The 25,338-nt window shown below is 40.6% G+C and overlaps 2 protein-coding genes across 5 annotated transcripts in view; both read right to left on the reverse strand.

The window, feature by feature from the left end:
* Positions 1–65: 65 nt before the first annotated feature.
* On the reverse strand, positions 66–19,420 carry itih6 (inter-alpha-trypsin inhibitor heavy chain family member 6; the record flags this gene model as incomplete). Its single annotated transcript, XM_041799315.1, has 17 exons — positions 66–1,467; positions 3,461–3,844; positions 4,169–4,282; positions 4,382–4,426; positions 4,555–4,584; positions 4,667–4,714; positions 4,821–4,838; positions 5,022–5,048; positions 7,132–8,748; positions 8,827–8,998; positions 9,145–9,261; positions 9,596–9,765; positions 11,175–11,422; positions 11,598–11,708; positions 15,173–15,327; positions 16,475–16,510; positions 19,301–19,420. Coding segments are annotated over 17 exons (3,666 nt in total), but the record flags the coding sequence as incomplete, so codon positions are not given.
* A 618-nt stretch (positions 19,421–20,038) lies between these two features.
* LOC121517434 (6-phosphofructo-2-kinase/fructose-2,6-bisphosphatase 1-like) overlaps positions 20,039–25,338 on the reverse strand; it is a 45,809-nt gene continuing 40,509 nt past the window's right edge. For all 4 annotated transcript variants that reach the window (XM_041799187.1, XM_041799184.1, XM_041799186.1 and 1 more), the window contains 5 exons: positions 24,257–24,361; positions 23,230–23,359; positions 23,036–23,098; positions 22,889–22,953; positions 20,039–20,670 (listed from right to left, as the gene is read on the reverse strand). In XM_041799187.1, the coding sequence (XP_041655121.1) occupies positions 20,611–20,670; positions 22,889–22,953; positions 23,036–23,098; positions 23,230–23,359; positions 24,257–24,361 (423 nt within the window). In that variant the 3' untranslated portion in view covers positions 20,039–20,610. The remainder of the gene's footprint in view (positions 20,671–22,888; positions 22,954–23,035; positions 23,099–23,229; positions 23,360–24,256; positions 24,362–25,338) is intronic.

Raw genomic sequence — 25,338 nt, forward strand, 5'->3', positions numbered from 1 at the left:
ATATCCAGGCGAGTCACCTTTTGTTTTAAGTCTGTTTATACATACATACAATAATATTTTATATACATTTATACTAAAGGTGCATCTCAAAATATTAGAATTTCATGTAAACCTTAATTTTTTTCTTAGGATTTAATTGAAAAAGTCTATAAATTCTAGATTCATCTCCTACAAAGTAAAGCAATTCAGGACTTGTTTGCTTTAATCTTGATGATTCCAGCTCACAACAATCCAAAGTCCACTATCTCAAAATATTAGAATATTATGGAAAAGTACAATTTGCAAAGGATTCCTGAACCTTCACTCCAGTTCAGTTCAGCACTCTTAGAACAGCCTGCCCTTTCAGCAGGTACCTTCTGTGGCGTACCCTCCTTGTTGAGGGTGTAAATGATTGTCTTCTGGACAAGAGTTAGCCAGCGGTCTTCCCCATGATTGCAGCTGTGTGAACTGAACCAGAGTGAGAGAATAAAGGCTCAGAAAACCTTTGCAAATCAGACTATTCAAATTGAATATTCTAATATTCAAAATAGTAGATTTTTGATGGCTATGATGGCTGTAAGCTGTAATCATCAAGATTATAATAGAGAAAGTCTTTAAATATTTCACTTTTATGAGATAAGTCAAGAATTTATGGATGTTTAATTTTCTAAAGTAAATCACAGATTAGAAAATGAACATTTACTTGATATTCTAATTTTTTTACAATGCATCTATACAACTTAAATGGTGCATCTTAAAGAAATCTGCTGGTTTCTGAAGTAGCAAAAGCTGGCCTTTTCTTAGAATAATTCCTAAAGGAAATATGAGAAAAATCTTATAAATATCTGAAGTTTTGAAGGAGTGAGTGTGCTTTTTTCTGCTGCAGCACAAACAGACTAACCAGCTAAACACTGCGCCTGTGTTAAGGAAAAAAACACACAGAGCTTGAATTCAATTCCAATTCAATGATGGAGGACAGCTCCATCATTCAGTCCGTCTCTATATCTGTTGAAACAAACGTCCTCATTAATCCTTTAAATGCAGCTTTGTGTCCAGTCTGTCCTCTCTTTAACCCGCCTCTTTTCTTTAACTCCTCCTCACTGAATATAATGTGGAAACAGTCATTTCAGCACCACTTAGAGCCCGTCCTTTGTCCATTAGCCTCGCCACGTAGCCTGCTGTGACCTGAGCCGTGCAGCGCAGAGGCAGCAGGGTGGAGCAGCCTCAGCTAGAGTTACACATGATCCACCACGTAGCTCTCGTATGGATGACCCAGGAGTCTCTCCACCTCTGCCTTGGGAACAACCCAACACTTGCCCGTGTGGCGTTTTCGCACCGAGTCTTTCAGCGTCTTGTCCTGCAAAGTGACCGACATGTGCTCGGATCCCCACCTTAGAATCCCTCGAGGTAAAGATGAAGCTTTGTGAGCAGCTCCGTCCTGGTTATCTTTTACTGGAGTCACACTGATGTCAGAATGCTGAAACTGGCCTGTGTGCAGACAGAAGATAACCATATTTAACATTAATAATTTATTTACTTAAGTGAAAAATAAATATAAATAATACTACCAATATTTTTAGTTTCCTTTTGGCCATTTTATACCTTTATAAAAGAGAAAGGACAACGGATATAAAAGCAGGAGAGAGCATCGGAAATAACTTGAGAGAGATACACATGATTTGCAGTTATAGTTATTTTCTTTATTAGCAGTTATGAATTTTCACGTCTTGCTGTTCTTTATATTTAGCAGTGTGGCTGTTCTGGGATCCCCCTGCCCTTCAACAAGCCTATGTGGAAAGCATCAAGCAGGAACAGCACACCTTCCTGCCTTCCTGAGCCAACAAAGAAATCCCAAGGCAGGAAGAGAAGCAGCAATAACCCCAGAGCAGAGCAGGCATCAGTGACAACAGAATGGCAGATTAAGGCAGAAGCAGAATAGAGGAGGAGCTGAGGTGGAGGTGGGTTGCAAAAACAGCATATATAGAGAGCAGCAAAGTGAAGCATAGTATTAAAAACAATACTGAGTCTAAAAAACAGATTTGCGGCCATATTATAAGTCCAAAACTGCTGTAGACAAAAAGCAGGAGTACAGTCTAAACCAGGGGTCATCAACTACATTTGTACAAGGTCCAGGTTTATCCTTAAAGGACGCTTTGTGGGGGCGGACTTTAAAATTAAATTAAGACATTTTGGTATAATTAACATGCTTTAAACATATCTTTACCTAAAGGTGCCAACTATTAAACGGTAAATATTTAACTATTTGTTAGTTTAAATCAACAGGCTGTTGCCTAAAAGAAATGGCTTTTTTTATAATATATAGTGTAAAAAGTGAACCCCCAGCTCAGAGCTAACTCCGCCCACTTCAGGATTTCAAAAATTGCACAGAAAGTGGGCAGTTTGGTACTGAGAGGAGGGAGGGAAAAAGTTCTTTTTTTTTTTTTTTTTAAAGGATGGAGTTTTCCAGCTGAAGCGAAAGTGACAGTGACTCCCCTTGCCAGAAAGTGACACAGAGTCCCGCAGCACTGTTGCCTCAGAGCGATCTTTTTAGGTGAAGGATTTTTCCCCTCCAGAGTCCCCTGAAGCAGGCTGTGAGGTGGTGGTGGACCGTGGTGGTCCTGAGCACTACCTGTTTGGGCCATTCGCTCCAGCACCGCCGTTACTAAAGCTGGAGCTCTCGAAGCCAAAGCAGAGCAAGTGTAGGAGAGGATGGGAGTGGTCTCTGAATGGTAAAGTCAGTTAGAGGCGGGAACGTTCTACCTTTTATACAAAGTTTGTGACTTAAAAACCTACTATCGGTAGGTCGTCACATAAGCCCCACCTTTTCAGAGCAGATGTCTGTTTGAACTAATTAAAAGTCGTAAAATGCCGATTTTTATCAGTTCGGTGCAAATTTCAGAAATAACAGCAGCACTGATGTGTTTTATCTTAATTCAGTCAGATACCTCAGTGTTCAGCTGAAAAAAAAGTTAGAGTGTTCACTTCTTCTGTAACTTATATGTACTTTAATTGTGCATTTGAACATTTAGTGTATAGTTCTGCTTTTTTGTCGGCTACATGCCTGAATTGGTTTTGGTATGGGGTACCTCTCCTTCTTTATGGCCCTTTGCCAAACACATTTTATTAATTTTTTTATCCAGCCTTTATTTATTAAAAAGAAGACTAGATAAAATGACAGTCCATGTCCAATAAACAGTGAGCAGCCAGATATACAAGGATAAATAGATTAAAATTCCTGATGAATAATTACTGGATATATAATCATACATGGCAATTTAAATCAAATAATAGTTTTACATATTTACTGGCTTTTTCAGCAGAAACTTTTCTTACTTTATTAGCATCACTTCCAGTAAGTTTACCAAAGAAGGAAGTTCTACAGTAAACTTTTGCTTGTAGGAGGACAACGGGTTGAAATACTTGAATAGCGGTAAACAAAGTTTGACAGAGAGCTGACAGTTGAGACCTGATGTTTACATACCCAGTAATCCCTGCGTCGAAGCAGACAGCCCCCGTCCGTTGGTGATGTAAAAGCCCAGGTGAGCCATCTGCAGGTAGCTGGGGTGTTTGTATTGGTGGAACAGGACCAGGAAGTGCACATCCTTAGTCAGCTCGATCCAGCAGCTCCGGTGGTTGTCCACGGTAACCGTCACGCCCTGCCTCATCACTGATCCCTGCTGATTGATGGGGAGGATGTCCCGCCCCTCTCCTTCCACCACTACGGCGTCCAGTGAGAGAGTGATCATGATGTCTCCGGAGCCGCCTGTGGCTGAGGAAATGGTGAGCTGGTCGAAATACGTCCTGGATCTGTCCTCAACGCCGTGTCTGGAGGGGGCGCCCATGAGACGTCCATCAACAATGATCCCTGCAGGAGGATGGGATAAACTTTTATTGATAGACTCAGCTTTCAAAAAAATGTGGTTAATAACAGCTAATTCATGACTGGGGGGGGGCATTCACTTTCCACATAGGGTGGTGGGTTTGGCTGGCTTTTTCCCTTAATAAATACAATTATATTTAAAAACTGCATTTTGTATTTACCCGGGGTTATCTTTGTCTAATATCAAAAACTAGTTTGATGATCAGAAACTGAAAATATGCAAAAAAAACCCCAAAAAACAGGAAGGGGCACTGTACTCTATGATGATATTATTCCAGTGTTAATTTCAGCTTTCATTTCTAAGCATACCTCTGACTGGATCCTCCAACAGCCTGAGGACATCGTTGGCGCTGCCGTCGACTGTGAAACAAAGATTCTGATGCAGCTTTGGCAGCTGGACCACAAAATGAGGATCTCCATCAACTACAAAAAAAAAGCAATTACACCATTACAATAAAATAGTTACAATTACATTTGCAGTAATATTAAGGAATAAATAACTAAAATGTCGTTGCTCCTGACCTGATGAGGAGAAAACCCGGACGGTGCTCAGCCTGGTTGAGGATTCTTTAATGTGTAAAAATAAATAAAAAGAACAAAATAAGCAACAAGGAACTCACAGCACTGTACAAGTACTGGGTACGATGCTTCCAAAATAAACTTTTTAAAATAGATATAATTAATTAAACACTTACCAAATGATTCTGAATCTGCAGTATCATCCCCTGGAAAAATAAATCAGAAAAGATTTTTTTCTATTAGAACCTGAAAATGACCAATATCATATAATGAGTGTTTGTAACTTACAGGAATCGTAGTTGAGGTCGTAGTCGTAGTCATAAGTCGCATCATAGTCTAGGAAATTAAAATAAATAATGAAGAGAATACAGGACATGTACTGCTGCTCACCAAAGAATTACAATCTATAAAGAATGACGCTATACGAAACTCTGAAACTCACCTTTTACAAGGTCAATGTCTATAAAAGACAAAAAAAAAAGAGGGAGATTTAGATCAAGTGCTGTCATCAATCTGATTACCATGTTTTACAAGTAGTAAACTGCAGTTGAAGTAACTTTTTAAAATTAATTTAAACCAAATAAAGGTAAAAAAGCTTAAAAAGTGATCTGTATTGTAACTGCAACATGAAGAAAGACTTCACCTTTTCTCTGAATGAAAGTGGAGACATCTAGTGGAGAGACGGAGAACTTCCAGTTAGGAACACTGCAGTTTGCAATCATGATATGCAGCATGTAACTTTTCAGTGCAAAGCTTTAATAAGCATGACAAGCACATGTGTTTGACTGATTTAACTGTGTAGTTACCATTTTTATGATTTAAATTTTGGTAGTTCTTGACAGATTCCAAGTTTTGTTATCCAAAGATAAGGAGATGCACTGTCAGATTTTGACATAACCAGAATTCACTCAGTATCATGGCAAAATTAAATAAAATTTAAGATATGCATGTATGTTCTCTAAGGGCGTACGTATTAGAGCAACTCTAAGAAATATAACTTGCTTTTTTTGTTATACCTTGCGCCTTGTATTTCATTATTTTTACAATGGCAAAAGGAATCTCATCTCATCTAATGAAAAAAATGGATAAGTTAGTTTTCTGAGAAAAAAAATCTCAACATTTTGGAGTTTATTAACTCAATCTGTTTATTCTGGGCCTGGTCACAGTGGCTTCAGGCTAAGCATGTCAGCCCAGACATCGCTCTTTCCAGCCACATTTTCCCAGTTCTTTCTGGGGTATTCCACTGCATTCCCTGGCCAAATGACATAAACAATCCCTCCAGTGAGTCTTGGGTTTACCCCCGAGGTCTCCTCCCAGTTGGATGTGCCCAGAAGACCTCCACATGGAGGGGACCAGGACGCATCCTGATCAGATGCCCAACCTTCTCAACTGGCTCATTTTTAGACAAAAGAGCAGCGGCTCTACTTCGAGTTCCCTCTGGATGGCCGAGCTCCTCACCCTTTCTCTCAGGCTGCCAGCCACCCCTCTGAGGAATCTCATTTCAACTGCTTGAATCTATGATCTCATTCTTTAAATCATTACCCAAAGCTCATGACCCCAGCTGAGGGGTGGGAGATCGAGTGCAAAATTTGCAACACTACTGATGCTGCAACAACCTGCCTGTCAATCTCACGGTCCATCCTACCCTCACTAATGAACGAGAACACAAGTGAGGTTTTTGAGTTCATATATTCATAGATTTTTTACAAGTTGTACATGAGAATGTATGAGAAACTAAAGTCAAAACAGTAGCTGGATCAGAGTCAGGGTTTTGTTTTCTAATGCATAGCTCTAAGTTACAACAATATCTCTTTTATGTTCATCCATCCATTTTCTATACCGCTTATCCCGTTTGGGGTCACAGGGACTGGATCCTATCCCAGCTGTCATACACCCTGGATTGTTTGCCAGTCAATCTCAGGGCTGACATAGAGAGACAGACAACCAGGACGCTCACACTCACACCTACGGCCAATTTAGAATAAACAATCCACCTAACGAGCATGTTTTTGGTGGTTGGAGGAAGCTGGAGTACCCGGAGAGAACCCACGCGTGCACGGGGAGAACATGCAAACACAGAAAGGCCCTGACAGGGAAGCAAACCAGGACCCCTGCATCTTGTCTGGGCAAAACCAGTATTCAGGCAAGGAGCTTAACACCTGGCTATGTCTCTGATGTACATTACTTTAGATACAGGCATCTGCTTAAAAACATTGTAACAGTGATATCTATAAATGCCAACAAATATTTGTTCGAAGAAGATTCTGTCAGATAAAATCATGTAGTGAATTTTTGAGATGATTAAATCTAACTAACTAACTAAGTGCTTGTGAGGCATCTAAGATAAGATAGGAATTTATTGATCCCCAGAAGGGAAATTCTGGAAGCAGGGCTCGTCCGGGATCTAGTATGACTTTCTTCCAAACAAAGGCTACTTCAACTTTGTAATCATGTAAATTTACAAGTTTTTAACATAAAAAATTTCAGTACACACGCTTTTGTATACTGTACATTATAGTCTTTTTAGAACCCCTGTTCGAGCCAAACCACCAGCTGAAAACCATTGGTTTATTGTGTCATAATGTTGAATGCTGCTGTGTTGTACTCTAACCTTTCGTACCCTATTGTATGTACATACTGTACTGTTTTGTTCCATACTGTGCTGTATTTTATTGCGTCATGTCACATAGTGTATCACTTATCATATCTAGGTGTCACATGTCTCTATCCTATAATTCTGTCATATTACCTACCTAAGAGCCCTGCAGCTTCCCACGGTCTCGGCCCGTCTGTAACACCTGGCATGGGTGCAAAGGTGGCCGACACAAAAGTAGCAATACCCAGGTCCGTGTCCAGGTTTGTGCTGTTGTCATCTACAGCCGGAGGAGGGGCTGGGGTCGGAGAGGTGAGTGGAGATGAAAAAACAGGCAGAGCTGTGATGATTTCAGGCTGAGGAATGACTGGAGCAGCCGTGGAGCTGTTTTCTGCTTCTACAGGGGGAAGAATCGCTTTGACAGGACTGGGCTGGGGGGTAAGGGGTTTCCCTGGCAGGGTAGCAGGGTCGGTTCTCGGTGCAGTTGCAGGGTTGGTTGTGAGTGTTACCACTGAGGTGGCTGACGGAGCAGTGGTTGTTTTTACGGTGTTTGATTGTGAGGTGGAGACTCTTCCAGGGGCAGGAGGTTGTGCTGTTTTCAGTGCATTTATGACGGCAGTTGGCATCTTACTTGCAGAAGGAGGAGGCAGAGGAAGAGGAGGAGAGGCAGATTTAGATTCATTCTGGGCAGGAGTTGGCTTTTTACCTATGAATGGTGCTGGGGCGGTTTTGACAGTGCTAGGACTTGAGGTGGTTGTGGTTTTCTTTGGCGCCGTAGTTACTGTTTTTGCTGTAGTAACTGTTTTTAGTGTAGTAGTTGAAATCTTTTTAGTTAGAGGTGGCTGAGGAGGTTCTGGTTTTGTCTTGGAAGGCTTGGAGTTGGAAGACGAGCTCAGCTTCTTTGCAGCAGCAGCACTCAACATTTTGGCAGCTGTTGTAGTCGTTGCTGTCGTGGTTGTAGTGGCGGTTGTTGTGGGTTTTGCAGTGGTTAGACTCGGAGCTGCTTCATCCTCATCCGGCTTAACTACGACTAAAGACGTCACTGGTGTTACAAAGTTATACTTGAGAGAGAGGTTGGTTGCTTTCTCTGCTAGCAGCCTTTGTGTTGCAGGGTCAGTGGCGTTCATTTTGGCGAGCAGCAGCTCTTTGATGGTGAAATAAGCCCAGAGACGGTGCACAAAGCTGGAGATTCCCTCCAAGCCTCCTGAACAGTTAATAGAATCCACACTTTCATTCTTTTTGTCATTAGAAATCAAAACATTGTTCTCCAGCTTAACACGCTGCTTCAAATCAGTAGCCGACATGGAAACCTTTAGATCCTTTACGCCTGGTTTGACCTTCCCAGCAACCACCAGCTCAGATCCTTGAAAGTAGTTTGGGAAAAGGGAGCGGGTGACGTCAAACGCCTGATCATCGAGGTACGTGAGCTGGACGTCAGACAGCAAAGGGCTGGCTACTTCATCATAAAAGCCTTTCAGCTGCAGCGCCGCGTCTGCGTCCTCGTACACCATGCGAGCCACGCCCCGGTTATCCAGAGCCAAGCGCTTCAGGAGGAGGTAGTCGGCATCATCTCCAAAGGCAAGGCCAAACAGAGAGGCTGAACCCAATGCCTTCTTGGCATTGTTGAGGATGGTGTCACCAGCTGTCACACCGATAGTCGCCTCGCCATCAGTGAGGAAAATCACCAGAGGGACACGACGGGACGACTGTTGCCTGGAGGAGGATGAAGGGTTGACGAGCTGAGCAGCAGAGAGTAGAGCTGCATTGATGTTTGTCCCTAAAAAAAAGAGGAACAATGGTGACAATCAGTCAAACATAACACTAAGAAGTTAATAGATACAACTTCTCAACTCACATCCTTCTGCAATGATCCTCTTCACAAAGTCTTTGGCGTCTCGTACGTTCTGCCGAGTTGCCCTCACTGTTCGTCCTTTCTTCCAGGTGTGAACTTTGTCTGAGAAGGTGATGATATTGAAGTGGTCTCCCTCTCTGAGATCCCCCAGAATGGTGCTCATGGCCTGCTTGGTCTACTGACAGAAAGTAAAAGAATTGCTAACAAGAATTCCACATTTCTTTTGCAGATTTTTTTTTTTATATATATATTCTGCAAATTTTCTCATCCCAGAAGCAGTAGATTTAACCTTAGGGAGTATGGAAGGTTTGTCCACTTTACCTGCTTTATCTTAGTGCCTATCATTGAACCGCTGACATCAATGACAAATATAACATCCTTCGGAACCACAGGGAGCCCTCTGGGTGCAAAGTAATGCACAAAGTAGCCGTCATACACCTGAAATAAAAGTAAAAATACAGCTTTAAGCAAAAGGAAGACAATCTTTTCTTGTCACTGTGGCCTCTTTCAAACCAGGATTTTGCATGGAAGCAAGATGAGAGAAAGATTAAAATATGCAAACATAATCTGTTACACCAAAAACAGGATAATACCCTTATTCCTACACCTTCTACTGGAGAGGACAAAATGAAGACATAACCTGCGATAAGGTACACTAGTAAATTTAGCTAACTTTATTAGCTTTTTAAATCTAGTATTCCATATTAATAATTAATATTAACTCAAAGAGGATAGTGACAAACAGAGCTAAAAATGAAGAGATTATTCTGACCTGGACTTCGCCCATCAGGTCTCTGATGTCGACATCATACTGGATGATGAAGTCTGCATTTAAACCTTTAGAGGAGATGCCGTTCTGCTGCTGTAAAGTTGGACTGTAGCGAACACGAGCACAACCACCGCGTTGCTCAACCTGAGTGGAGGCAGGGGGAACAGCTTCACCTGTAGAGAGTTACAAAAGGATCAGCTCCTGTAGTAATAATAAAAATAGCTAAAGTTCTGGAAGTGATGCCAGATCACATGCACATCCTTGGATACTAGAGTGCATGGGCTTTTCGAACAAAAATATGTGCTCCTTGCCTGTCCGCAATCCCCCCAAGATTCACAAAAATCCCCCTCCCTTTCTGAAAAAATATGTGCTAAAACAAGCCATTCTCAGATTTTCCCCTCATGATGTCATGTGGGGAGTTAGCCCCACCCCCAGGTTCGGTTGGCCCTCCATGCTTACAAGAAAGTTCCGCCCACAGCTCCTGATCCTCCTCTCAGTTGCCAGCTAAGAGGAGGATCAGGATCAGGACGATCCATTAAGCCACATCTATTTCCTGAGAGGGGCGGAGTCAGACAGCTCAGTAACATTTAAAGCTACAGACACAGAAACAGCTCATTCTGAGCATCCAGTGCAGGAGGTTTTTCAGCAACAAATTTCACAGGCATGTTTTGGGGACCTCTGAGACGATATAAACTTGTCTTAAAAGGGTAAAATATGCGACCTTTAAGTGCATTTCTCACACATTCTGAGAAATTTATGAATGAAAACAAAACATCTGTCTTATAAGGCACTATAAAACAGAGTCCTCAATTCAAAACAAGAAGCAAGAAGTGGATATTAGCGAAGCTGGGCTGCACTGGTCTGTAGTCCTCATATTGTTTTGGTTGAGAGCCCCCTGGTGGCAGAATTTACATGTGCATTTAAATTAAAAAAGGACTTCAAACACATGTAAAAAGAAAAGAAATTATTTAGTAAATGAAAAATAAATGAAGGTAAAAAGCAGGATACAAGACTGGCTATAAAAATCTCAACAGAGCTAGGGTAGCTATTTCTCTTTTTCAAGCCTCTATGCCAAGCTAAGCTTAACAGCTTCTGATGCACCTTGTTAACTGTACAAACATGAAAATAGTGACAATCTTTTTATCCAACATTCATGTAAAATTCAGTTATTTTAGTCTCCAAATGTTGTTCTTTCAAATGTTGATATCAATTTTCCACAAACCAGTTATTCTTAGTTAACTGTTCACTCAGTAAGTCAGTTTATTTTCCTTAAATGTTATTAGGGGAGCAGATCTGTTCTTTTTTAGAGGATTTCTGTTTCTGTCTCTTTGCTTTTATCTGGCAGGAAACATGAGATGCAGAGAGAAGTGGATGATATGCATTAATTATTTGGGATCGGGAGCAAAACCTGCAACCAGTCTAACAAGGACTGCAGCCTCTGTAAACGGTGCGACTCAGCCAAGAACTGAGCAAAACCAGTGCCCCATGTATCTGACTTTGAGGTTGACTTTCTTCTTTAAAAGTTGCTCATCTGTATCAACAGTCCAAAAAAGTCTGGGCATGTAAAAGTGTAATGTTTTACCTTGAGCAGTGTTGGAGAGCAGTCTGCTTGTCTTGAGAGGAAGCACTTTGATGAAACTGATGCTCGTCTGCTCGGTTATACTGACGTCTAATGTGAGGTTCTGCACTGGCTGTCCTGGCCTCAGACCCAAACTGAGCTCGTAGCGGCCAAGTCTGCGTGGCAACAGCTCCTCGTAGGTAAGGGAGAAGAACATCCGAGCTCCTGACGGCACACTCACTGCCACACGGAACTTTTCTATCTCCCTTTCTCTGTAAAATACCACAAAGTAAAATGCAAGGAAAGGTGACGATAATAGCTCTTATGTCATGGTTTTATTGTAATAAAACATGCAGAATAATGTTGATTATGGAACAGACTCTTCATGAACTGTTTATTCTGTTGAAGCTTAAGAAAAAATATAGGCCATTTTTGCCTGTGACTGACTTGGTAGCGACGAGCCCGGCTGTTTTCCCTTGCTTCTTAGCAGCGTCGTAAATTTTCCTGGCAGCAGCTCTTTCCTTCACCTGGGCCACATACACCTTACTGTTGGAGGTGCTGATGGTGGAGAGAAAAGAGGAGGGAGAAAAAGCTCTCTGTGTGACTCACAGTAGCCAGATTATATTTCAGTAACACGCCTCGCCTGCATTCAGTTATTTAGCACGATGCGCTTATTTTGCTTCTTGTATTTCCACAGTAATCACAAGGCTGCCTCTCTTATGTACATGCATCATGCTTGTTTACCAGTAAAGTTCATACCATGTGACGGGGAGGTGCCGTCATAAACAGATTTGCGTGGAAAAAAGTAATTTCCCTCCAAAAACAGCATTAATGAAGGGAGATCTTGCAGGCTGATGACGCTCAGAGGGAGTGCCGCCTGCAAAATCCCAACCAAAACCTGCATTTAAAAGTGTGATCCAGTTCACACAGTGCATTTCCTAGACTTCGCTGCATGCTGATGTCACGTGAAAGGTGCTAAATTAAGGTCAAGTCCTTTGAACAAACACATATCCAAAGGGAAAAAAAATCAAAGGCTAACTAAAATAAACCCACAGGGTTGAAGTGTGGCTTGTTTGAGAAACAGAGCAGAATGGTCGCAGTGGAAAATGGAAGCACTTGTATTTATATGTGTGGCTGGATGAGGGGGTTAAGGAATAGCTGTACATGGGTGACCTGCATGCAGAACACAGAGCTCTTAGTTTCACACAGAAATGCTAAAGAACCACTGATTTTTTCCTTTTCAATGATGTGCAGATGGATGAATAGGTTCTGAGTGTGCGTGTGAAATATAAATTTGTAGGACAGACGTGTCAAAGAGATGTGAAGGATTATGGCTCTAAAAAAAAAAGCCTGTACAACTTCCAGACTCACACATACTTAAAAAATCGACATCCACCTCCATGTGAGCGAGCATACATGCAGCAGACGTAGGCGTATGTGTGCGTGAAGCATATCTAAACTGGCGGGCTGCCTCGGTAAACTGTGCGGGGGAGAAAAAGGGGGACTGGGCAAACTCCCGTCATTTTCTCTATTAACTTTTCTGACTTCCATTCACAAAGCCAGGTATTCATGTGCCCTCAGGTTCCCCCTCCTCCTGACCTGCTTCCGCTCCCAAACCCAGCTCCAGGCTTGCTGTTTGGCCTCTGAAATGTTGACTTATTTTGTTTTGTTTATATTTAGCGTTTTTAAAGGAGAGTGGTTAGAAACCCTCTTAGTAATCAGATTATGCATCTCCTCCAGACCGGAATTTTAGTTCCTTACATAATTCCTCTGAAGTTTTATTTCTGGAATCTGCTCATAACCGAGAACTTCATTTTTATTTACTTTAGATTTTGACTGCATGCTCTCTCCTTCTGTATGCATTCATATCATATCACTGCATGAAAGTAACTGTGATTCTTCATGTACCAGTTAAATCTCCAACCAAAACTCCAAAAAAGATGGAGAGCTGTGTAAAATGCAAATAAAAACTTAATCAATCATATTTTATTCACAATAGAACATTAGCACCACATCTGATGTTGAATCTGAGATAGTTTAACATTTCAAGAAAAATATAAGCTCATTTTGAATTTGATGGCAGCAACACATCTCAAAAAAGTAGGGACAAGGCAACCAAAGGCTGGAAAAGTAAGGGGCACTAATGACAAACAGATGGAGGAGCAGAGGCAGACTCTCTCAGAAGTTAAGATGGGCATAGGTTTACCAATCTGTGAAAAACTGCACTGAAAGTTGTGGTACAATTTCAGAAACATGCTCCACAAAGTAAAATTGCAAAAACTATGAATATCCCACCATGTAAAGCCCACACTATCATCAAAAGATTCAGAGAATCTGTAGAAATCTCAATTTTGAAGGCCATGCTCGTGATCTACGGGTCCTCAGGCAGGGTGCTCAGTAAAACAGGAAATCACTGCACGGGCTCAGGAACACTTCCAGAAATCATCATTTGTCAACACAGCCTGCAAAGCTGTCCACAAATGCAAGTTAAACTTGGATCATGCAAAGAAGAAGCCATATGTCAACATCATCTGGAAACGCCACCATTCTCTCTGGGCCAGAGCTCATTTAAAATGGACTGAGGCCCAGTGGAAAACTATTATGTGGTCAGATGAATCAGAATTTGTTTTTTTTCCCAAAATCACTGATGCTGTGTCCTGCAGACTCATTGCACAGTTCTAAAGCCTGCATCTCTAATGGTATGGGGTTGCATTAGTGCCTGTGGCGTGGGCAGCTCTAACATCTGGAAAAGAACTATCAATGCTGAAAAGCAGAGAGAGGTTTTTAGAGAAACATATGATACCATCCAGACAACGTCTCTTTCAGGGAAGGCCTTGACTATTTCAGCAAGACAATACTAAACCACATCTATCACAACAACATGGCTTCACAAAGAATCTGGGCCCTGAACTGGCCTGCCTTCAGTCCAGACCTTTTTACCAATAGAAAATATTTAGAGCATCAAAAAAATGAAAAATCTGGCAGAGAAGACCCAGGACCATTGAGCAGCTGGAATCCAACATCAGACAAGAATGGGACAACATTCCTCTTCCAAATCTATTAGCATTTTTAGAAATGTTGATGTGAATCTCAACTTCTGTAGCTACATTCACCAATATCAGTCCTCTTAATTTCATCATCATCTTAGCTGCTAATGCTAGAATTTGAATGTTCAGTCTTCACATATTGTTTCCTCCATCACTGCCTTTAAAGGCATTAACAAGAAAATAAGTTTAAGGTAGAATTTTCGCCAAGGCAGCCATAACTTATATATATCTTTATAACTTTGTATCTCCATGTTCTCCTTGCTGATATATGCATCGGTTGAGGTTTAACAGTTTGAAACGCCTGCAAATGCCATAACGCCTCTAATGAAATACGCGTCACCTGTGGTGTAGTTAACAAAAGGAGAATAGGTGTCAGTACAATCAGTGCTATTGGTTTATCAATGTTTACACTGGGTTAATGAGCATTATGGCAGCACAGGATGGTTAACTTCAGCTACAGTGGCAATGTTACAGTTTAGACCGAGCATTTGACTGGGCCTTAACTGATAGAAAATATTAAGAATTGGGTTAACTGACTAGTAATTCTGGTGCCGACAACTGAGAGATCCAAGTTTAACCGTGTAGCTAGCTAACTATGCGCATCCTTGGTCTAGTTTGCACAGTGCACCCCCCAGACTTAGTCACCTGCTGACGTCACAGGAACAGGTGATAAATAAAGATCTAGTCCTTTGACTTGGCATTATCCAAAGGGAAACAAGGCCTCACAAATAAACCCAAGCAATCCCTGCAAGAGAGAAGTCCAACCTGTCAAGCTTTCCTGAGACGGCGTGGACCACTGGTAATGAAGCATTAGGTATGTACTGTACAATTACCCTCTGCATTTTAAATTTAACAAACACACAGCCATGTTAGAGATCAGATGGGACTAAAAAAGAAAGAAAGGCTCAAATAAACTCACTAAAAGCTATTAGAAGTCAAATACAGACAGATGAAGGAAGAGCAGCACTGACTTACATGGTGAAGTTGGAGATGAAAGCAGAGGAGGGCAGGTCCACCTCAAACGCAGCCTCCTTAGTGATGGGTAGCTGATTCCATACTGAACTCTGGACTGTGGTGACGGCATAACGGGACACCACTCGACACCTTACATGGTAGTCTGTTACCTTCAGCTAATGACGCCAAAATAAAGACAAAACACTTTTAATAATGGAGACTTCGCCATATCAAACAGAGGCACAGCATTGTTGGACCTGCAGGGACAAATCATGTTATTGTGATAAGAAATGTGCACACTGTGGGGCTCAAAGGACAGGAGTAGATCCATAAAATCCTAATTATAGCTTCATGTCACTTTAAATTAATGATGTAACCCTAACATTTATCTGTGACAGATGGCCGTAGAAATTAACTTTCCGACTCTATATGTAAGAAAAACTCATAATCCTCTTACATTCTTTTATTTTACTTATATCAGGATGCTTTTCCATGCATTTCCCTGCACCCAAAAAACACAAAGCAGCTCCCTGCATGGTGTTTCTGTCCTGCTCCTGTTTACTTGGGGAACGCCGGCGCCTGCTGAGACCGATCTGGTCAGCAGCAGCCACATGACTGCGGGACGAGGCGACCAGCAGGAGGAGGAAGGAGCCACATCAGCCCTCAGGCTCACCGGTGTTTTGGAGAGCTGTGGTTTGTGTTATAGACTGCATTACTGTATGTTTTTAAGAGATTCCTTCACAGTTAAAGGGGGCAAACAGAGGGAGAACCACAGTGGAGATACTGATGACAACTTTGGAGGTGTAGATGGTTGTTTCCAGCGTTTTTAGGCCAGTAATACAAGAACAAAAGCAGCTTTTGTTCAGGTCAACAGGAAATATCTCTTCCATGTTTCTGCTTTAACCTAAGAAAGTCATTCATAGAATATTATAGGTTTTTAGAAGAGGTAGAAGCTCCTGTGAGGAGTTTTTAGCCAGTTAAGAAACAGACTGAAATTAATACTGATGCCTCTTTATGAGCTGCTAAAGCTAATAGGAGTACCAGCGTAAAGACCGACTATTTCTATGTTATTTTTAATGTCTGAAAATGCTGCTGCAGAGTAGACTTCAATCAAGGTAATAAACACAGGCAGAGCTTCTTAATAAGAGATCTCTTTGTGAAAATGAGGAGGTCATTGTTCTTGATGAACAAGACTAATGGAAGGATAAAATCAGCAAAGGGTTAAAGGTACTGCTTCATCCACAGGGGGTGCAAAATCAAAAAACAAACTGAAATTAAACCAGGAGCTTTAAGGAATTACGAATAGTATCTGCACAGACTTACCACTGGCCTTGATGGTTTGTTCTGACGTCTTTCCCTCTGGAAAACAAACAAGTCAAAGGTCAATAAAGTGCTAGCTTCTATGTAAGTTTAATTAACTGAAGGCCCGGTGCTTGCTGTTGTGATAATGGGCATATGTATAGGGCTAAACAAGCGATTACTTTCATAAAACATTAAATTTCTTGTTTTATAAAGTCCACTGGTTCCCTACCTGGAGTCCATGCCGCCTCAAGGGAGGTACCAAAGATCTCAGAAGAGGTTGAATTTTATGAACCTGACACCAGATGGACTGTTTCACGTATCCAAGGCATGGGATATATTTCACATCCATATGGGCAACAGCCCACAGGCGGTGTTTGGGAAGGGCAGAACCTTTCAAAGCAACTCAGAGGGCGACTGGGCAAATGTTCTGTAGGTCACAATCATTACAGGCCAACCAGGGCAACAAAAAATTTGGTGATGTAGTCGTGCTCCATCGCTTCGGAGTAAACCTTGAACTCAACAGGCAGCTGTTATCATGTCAGCTACCGCCTCTTAAACTGGTTGGTCCATTCATTCTCTGACTAAAAAAGAGCATTTCAGCTTGAAGTTTTGAAAGATGGATCAGCCTGATAACAGACATGGAATCAAACCAATCCATCTGCCTCTCAAGGTTAATATTAGGGCTCCAAAAGCCTAATTTAATGTCCTTGAAGAGGGTGTTGTTCTCGGAGTGAGTGGCCCGGGTTGGAATCTGGCCTGTGGCTCCTTTCCTGCAGGCCATTCCCAACTCTCTCTTCCAAGTTTCCAACTCTATCTGCTGTCCTATGTCTCTTATAAACTTTGGGAGAAAAATAATAAGAATTTAAATTCAGGGTGCCTGCTAGGAGATTTGTAGCATAGACAATTTTTTGCACTTCTGCATTGGCTTCATTTTTCAGGACTGGAGGTTGCCACTTGATTTGTGGCCTCTATAAATGCTACAGGCTGATCGAAACCCCATCAGTGAACTTTTTGAGCTGTACTTCAAATCAACATATTTGGGGATGCACAATAATTGATACCTCCAAACTCACTTTAGACTCATTTTATTGCCATTTTAGTCATTTTGTAGTTAATTTACTTTCTCACAGTGGTCTGAGTATATGGTACCCTAGGTAACTGACAGGACATCTGTATATTTTGCTGATATTTAAGATCAATATATGATAAATACTTCCAGCAAGTATGGCCAATATGTATACCGATATATAGAAATTTTCTTTCTTCTTCAACTTTTTAAGCCAAATATCTGCAAATACCAATATAATGCCAAGAATATTGTGCATCCCTGACAATATTATAACAAAAATCATACAATTAAAAATTTCTCACAGGAGCTTTAACCATGAGATATCAACCAACAAGAACTTGAACTTGACGAATTCTTACTTTTTCCCTTTATCTACAGCACAAACACATTGCTCTATCATCAGGATGGATGTTGATTGATTAGATAGTTGACAACTAATCAATGCAGCTCCTTGCATGAGGCCATTTATCAATTCACAGTTTGTTCAAAACGCCTTTCTATTTGAAGTAATCGCCACAATCTGCCCATGTGAGGGTTGGGTTGAGATTTTGTGTCAAAATAGTCTGAATCAAAGCCATTCATGAATGGAGGGGAAGTGGAACTGGAAATAAATGCTTTCACTGTACACAGAGCCACTGAGGGCTGCTCAGCTCGGTCTCAAATGTTAATATAGCACACAAGTCACTGCTGTGTCAATACATTACCACATATCCGTCTCATTGCTGGGAATTTCACTGAAACAAGCAGCTTTAAGAGTGGAAAAGCCATTATGGGGAACATAAAACATCTATAAATTATGTAAAAAGACATAAGCATATGTTTTTGTATAGTTAGACATTGCTTCAAAGACTGCAAAAGCTTACTACATATGGAATTTTGCTGTGCCAAGGTCACAAACGTATCAGAAAGGCTTCGCTCAGGCTTGTCATGCTGTATTTAAAGGCTGTCAAAAATGAAGACACTTTGATATTTTTATATCACATTTAAACGATTTTGATAAACTGCAGTAATGAACTGCATCTATTTTATAATACAGGTGTGTAGCAGAGGAATAGATGCGTCAAAAATGCATGCAAAGTCTTGAACACTGTCTAAATTGCACAAAAATATTAGTAACAGGTAAGTTTGCTAATGTTTTTTTGCAATTCGGACAGTGTGCAGGAGTTTGATGATAGTTTGACACAGCTTTTAGGACAATAAATACGTACTAAATATAGACTTTAAAATGCAAAGTGTCCAAAAAAACTTGCATTATACCTGTTATACTATATTTAAGGCTGTCAAAATACGTCAATACTTCTAAATTTTTCGATATATCGTATTTTATTCGATTGGGTTGGTTATCTTAATGAATTGGAATGATGCAAAGTACTAAGTTGAAAAATACTACATGTTTTTATCATGAAGGTGTGCAGCAGTGGAATAAATCCATAAAAAACTGCTGGCAAAGTCCTGCACATTGTCTCAATTGCACAAAAGCATTTGCAAAATTTCACTACAGGAGTGTTGCCAATGTTTTTGTGCAATTTAGAGCGTGTGCATGATTTTGCTAATCATTTTTATCAGCTAATAACAACAAGAAGTTACACAATATATGCCTTGAACTAAACCTTTTTGGTTGCTTGTTGGTGAAAGTTTTATTCCAATAAGAATCCCACATGCTGGTTGCCCATTTTTGCTAAACTTCTTCCTATTTTAACCTTAATTTAGCCTAGCATAACAGTAACGATTAGGTGCACGAATTAGCATAACTTTAAAAGAAAATTCTAAATGTTTACCTGTAAGAGTTTCTTTCCTCCAAGTTCTGCTTCATAACTCCTCGATAATCCCTCTTGCACACACAAAGCCAGGAAAACTAGGATGTACTTAATTGTAAAGTTCATCATGTCCACAAAGGGTCAGCTTTCAGGCTCCAAAGAAAACTAAATTACCCAAATGTCTCACGTTGCGGCTCGTGCAGCAGTACCCTGTGCACATACCTCACATTTTACACAACTTGATTCCTTCACGAGGGGCAGGCTCTCCTCCTCCTCACCTCTGCAGACTTCAAACCGCTCCACTGCAGAGATAACACACACTAAACTAAAAATACGTGTGGAGTTAAAAGTGAAACATCCGTGAGGTGAAGTGAAGCGCGTGAAGTTCAGTCAGAGAGTCGCGTGAGTCCCGCTGCTGCTCCCAGCTTGAGCTCGTGCACGCTGGAAATTTCGCGGACTGCTGCCACCGAGGTGCATGCATGAGAAATGAGGGATTATTAACCCCCTGCTCGACTATTTGAGGAAAACAGCCCGCTACCCAAACACCTCCCCCTTCACTCTGACCTGAAAAAATCTCCAGACTGAGTTTTATTCCTTTAAATTACTCCCAAATGCGAGTTTCCCTCAAGTGCTCTTTCACAAAGACCCATTATTGACTGAATGGGGCAGCACACTGGTCTGTCTGGCAAATCTCCTGGCTTAAAACAACATAACTACCAAAAAACACCAGGATGTTTCTGACATGAAGTTTATTTTTACACAGTAATATTCTGGAGGGATCACTTTATTTACATTTTATTCAAACACACCAAGTTTCTCTTTATTACAAGGTTTCAGTCTACTTTTACAACAAAAAGTTTTATTTGTTTGGGCGCTGTCCATGGTGCTGATTAATACCTTTATAATTAGATGATTAACAACACATTTGTCTCCTGTACACGACTTAAATGATCATGCAGGTCAAAGTTACAGAGACAACATCCCTACATATTTATATAAAATCTTCCTCTTAAGGTGAGTGCAATTATTTATTTTATTGTAAACATCTGACACTCTTAAATGCTGAAAAAACAAACTAGTGAGATCACACATGGGAACATCAGACAGGCATGATAAAAACAGAATGTCCTGTTTTGTACTCTTCAGTCACTGTGGGGGAGGACATGTTCTTCTTTATTGAAAAGGCTGGATTCCCCAGCCTTAAAGCCCTCCTGTCCTCTCTTTTAACCCTTTCCATCTTTTACTGGAGTGTATCTCTAATATTTAGTGGAGCTAATATGTAGCAGCACATCCAGTTTGACATGATGCAGTCTTTTCCTCCAAAACAGTGTTTATATGTGATCAGGAACGGTCTGCAGCGCTTCCTCTGGGTTTCTGTTGATGTCGACATTCTGCAAAGAAAGAGACACTCACAGTCCACTGACAACAAAGACATCCTGCACCTGCAAACTATAAACCTAAACTCCATAAAAGTTGGGACACTGTGTTCTATATCTGAACAGAAATATATTGTGCAGGGAATCATACTGTAAACCCTTTTCAACCTTTATTCAATTGAATACAGCATAAAAACAATATATCCAAGATATCTACCTTTTAAACTCATGAACTTTTAATTTATTTTTACATGTCAACATATTCTGGATTTGAAATCTACATCATGTTCCAATAAAGTTGGGACAGGAGCATGTTTACTCTGCTGTAAGCGTCTGGGGACTGAAGACACTGACTGCTGAAGTATTGAAAGCGTAATTCTTCCCCTTTCTTGCTTCATATACATCTTAAGTAGCGCAACGGTGCAGGGTTTCTGTTGTCGTATTTTGTGCTTCTAAGATTTTTAGTAGGAGTCAGGTCTGGACTGCATGCAGGCCAGTCTAGTACCTATGCTCTTGTACAGTGAAGCCATGCTGTTGTAACTCGCACAGAATGTGTCTTGGCACTGAAAAAGATGTCATCTGGACTGAAGTAAATATTGCTCCAAAAACTGTATGTACCTCTCAGTATGAATGGTGCTTTCACAGATGTGCAAGTTACCAATGCTATGATCATCAGTGCACCCCCACGCCATCGCAGATGCTGACTTTTGAACTTTGCATTGATAACACTCCGGATGGCCCTTTTCCATTTAGGCCCAAAGGACTCGTCACACAGCACACTTTTAGGTCAGTCTATCTCAGGTGAACTAAGGCCCAGAGACCCTGGTGATGCTTCTGGATACTCTTTATGTAAAGATTTGGCTTTGCTATTAGAGTCCTAGCCAACATTTGTGGATGTACTGACTTCTGTGTTAACTGACAAAAGTTTACCGAAGTGTTCCAGAGTCCACAGAATGATAAGGCTTGCCCTCACACTAGCAACATTGATCCGTACCCAGGCCCTCTTGCACGCTTACTCAGTCTGAAACAGCAGGTGGCGGTATGCATGTAGCTGGTTTATAACCCCAACATGGAGGAGAAAGAAGAAGAAGCTACTATGGCAACCACTGGGGTCATGACCTGAGCAAAGCTTGTTTTTGTTTTAACTTGACAAAAAGTCCATCCTGCAGCCATGGGAGACTTAAAATCACTTTTTAAGATGCCAGCAACATCACTCTTTGTATCTGCACATCTACGTGCAGCTCAGAAGATTAAATGGGCTCGCACTGCGCAGATACAGTGTTTTTTTAGGTGAGAGGAGACTTTTATTGCCTTTGCACCTCCTCTCACTGACTCAAACTTGTGTTCATCTATAAGGTGCGTCACAACAGACCATTTATTGACTGGATTCTGATGATTTCCGCCCTTTATAGAGGAAAAATGTGAACAAACTGCTGCGCTGTGGAAAGAACTTTAGTTTTTACGATGACGTCATAAAGCTGATAGACGCTCTGTCCCGTATCCGGGTGTGGTTGCATTCACATCTCATCCGAACTGTACCAGAGTCCACTTGAATCGCGCCCGAGACCACCACCCCAAGTGGGCCCAGTGCCTGGGCACGGTTCGTTTTTGGAACACCTTGTTGGCAGCAGCAAATTCAGAATGTGCATATTTCCATCTTGTCTTTGTTCTGTGTTTAACTGAGTCTAGGTTGAAAGTAACTTGTAAATCACTGTATTCTTTTTTTAACTCACATTTTACATAGTATCTCATCTTTTTTGGTACTGGGGTTCATGCATGAGAATAAAAGCACACTAATCAAATCATCAAATGATTGAGTTTTCCAGTGAGCTTGTAAAAAGTCACCTATTCTACTCATTAATGAATTTTACTCACTAAAGCTAACATTAACTACCAACTAGAGTTTCTGGGCTCAGAAACATCTTACTGCTTCTGTCTGCTTCAATTAAATTACTTTTTTAGGAGAAGCTTGAGTTAATCTTTTTCCCCTTAATATTATGTAGTCTTTTTAAAAATACTGACATCTAATTTTACTTCTTAAAAACAAAAAAACAGAAATACATCAGTTAGGCCTTATATTTTCTCATTTCTCACCATTATATATACTCATGTCATCAGTACCTGCATATTAGAAACTATACCGCCTGCCATTTGACATATGAAATAAACCACAGACCAATCACTGGCAAGCCAAAGCATCTATTATGACAAATATGTCCCGGTGGAAACTTACCACTGGCCTCTCTCTGTGCGTGTTGACGGCTTCGATGTTGAGGAAAAATGACTCGACTTTACAGCCTGTGATTGAGGGGAAAACCAGACTGTAAGAGAGAGATTCACTGAGATTAAATCTGCCATCACTCAAACCTTCGCCACCTACCGTAAGCTATCGGTGTGAGTTTGAGCACCGTGTGGAGGGGGCATCTGAGATAAGGCAGCTCATCTTCCAAAGGGAGGAAAATATGATTATAAAGGGGAAATGTAGAAATGATAGAAGAACTATTAATGTAAAAAAAGTGGGATGATGTCGAGGAGAGGCCCCTCTGTGCAGCAGATCAATGTTGATTTTTCTACCTGCAGGTTTGTCTAGAAAGTAGGCCAGTAGGCAGCGCATCACAGCTTGGTGGCAGATAACCAGGACGTTTTCCTGCCTCTCCAGCTCCATGATCACCGGCTCCAGACGATGGACCAGGTCCTCATAAGACTGACAAAAATAATCAAAAAGTTCATTCATTTATTTAACACGATCTCCCATAACATACATTCTCTGGACATTTTTACTGTACACTAAAGATGAAAAAATGTTAAAAAAAAGAGGCATTTGATATCTTTTCTTTCTGCTATACAGTACTGGGTGATTTGAAAAAATAAAGCAAGCTGATCTATATAAACACAGTGAGTTTCTATAGGATCCTGGTTCCTGGTTCGCTTCCCGGTCAGGGCCTTTCTGTGCAGAGTTTACATATTCTCCCTGTGCATTTGTGGGCTCTCACCAGTTTCTCGGGCTTCCTTCACCACCAAACACATGCTTGTTAGGCTAATTGGTGACTCTAAATTGACCACTGGTGTGAGTGTGCCTGGTTGTCTGTCTCTATATGTGAGCCCTGTACAGGGTGTACCCCTCCTCTCCCCAAGTGACAGCTGGAATAGGCATTATTGTCATCTCTCTGGTTCTTGCATCCCTTTATCAGGCCAGCATTTTTATAATCTGTCTGCTTGTGTCTTGTGATTAAATGTATGCTGTATACTGTGTTTTCAAAACTGCCATGTAAATAAACCATTATTTTACTGCTTCTTCCTCTACTTTTTTCTGACACACTGAAAACAGGATGACTTCTTGAAGACATCACTGTGAGCTTGCCAACAAAGTAATCATGTCCCAGACATACCCGCTCATAAAACCACAACTGTGTTTGGACAGAGCCGGGCTAATTGTTGCTCTTCTGTCTCAAGAGTTAAACCTAACAAACATTTTATATGAAAGGTAATTATTCCTATGAATTCAAGGCCCCAGCTCATCAGCAAACACTTCTGAATGAAGTTTAACTCAGCAACATCCAAGTATGAATGAGGCTGCGCTTGTATTTCTGGGAGTGCTCACCTCACCCTTGGGGTAACGATATCGGTACTTGTCCTGGTCTCTGAGAGCAAACTCTTCTGGGAAATTCTCCTGAATCTCCTCATAGGTGAGCTCCTCACATACACCCTGAGAAAAAAAGACATTAACATGACCATAGAAAGAGCAAGCAAATGTTTGAACATAAATGAGTGTTAACACTAATATAACAGTAAATATAACTTGCAAATATCATATTGGCTTAACGTTTTAAGAAGGCCTGTTATATTTACAGGTGTATTTTGATGAATTAGTAACCCAAAATAATAACATTCCATATAATATGACCCTAATTAATTACACTTAAATGTTACATGTTACTGCTCAAACAACCCTCCACATTAGCTTTGTAAAGACTGAAGTGAAGCTATCTGATCAGATTAAGGTGAGCTGTAAAATCACTCTAATTAACATAAAGAACAGAGTAAAATAAAAATAAAAACATGGAAGATATAAACAATATGGCTGTCAAAGGATTGCTATCAAAATTAGAATTTCTATCCTTAATAAAAAATGAATCTATTACATTTTCAAATTCCACTTTTTTAATTTAAAATGTTTTTGTTTCATTTTGGATTTTTGTACTTTATGTTTGCACACAGACTTGCTTTTTTAAAAGAAAATAAGGAACTCTAGGTAGGTCAAAGCAATGAAACTGGCTACCAGGGCAATAAACAGAAAACGGGGCCCTTAAAAAATATACATTTTTTTATTTTTGGACTCATAACTTTAATTGTAAAGGTGGAACTAGCAGAATTAACATGATTTTTCATTAATTATGAACTCTAAAAAATATACAAAAAAATCTTTACATGTTTAAAAATGATTTGAAACCATAAAAAATGCATATTTTGGATGTAAATAATTGTTAGCGTTTAATATAAAACTGCTGTAGTTTCTATGATTGCCAAAATACCCTACTTTCAATTTTCAATACAATTCTAAAAAGGAATAAAACTCAAATGATATCAGGGCACCCAATATTGGGTAATTGGTTGTTTTTAATTTACAAAATTTACAGGCAGACTCCTGCACAGTGTCTAAATTTCACCATAAAGTACTGGAGA

The sequence above is a fragment of the Cheilinus undulatus genome, linkage group 11 (assembly GCF_018320785.1).
Source record: "Cheilinus undulatus linkage group 11, ASM1832078v1, whole genome shotgun sequence".
Classification (NCBI taxonomy): Eukaryota; Metazoa; Chordata; class Actinopteri; order Labriformes; family Labridae; genus Cheilinus; species Cheilinus undulatus.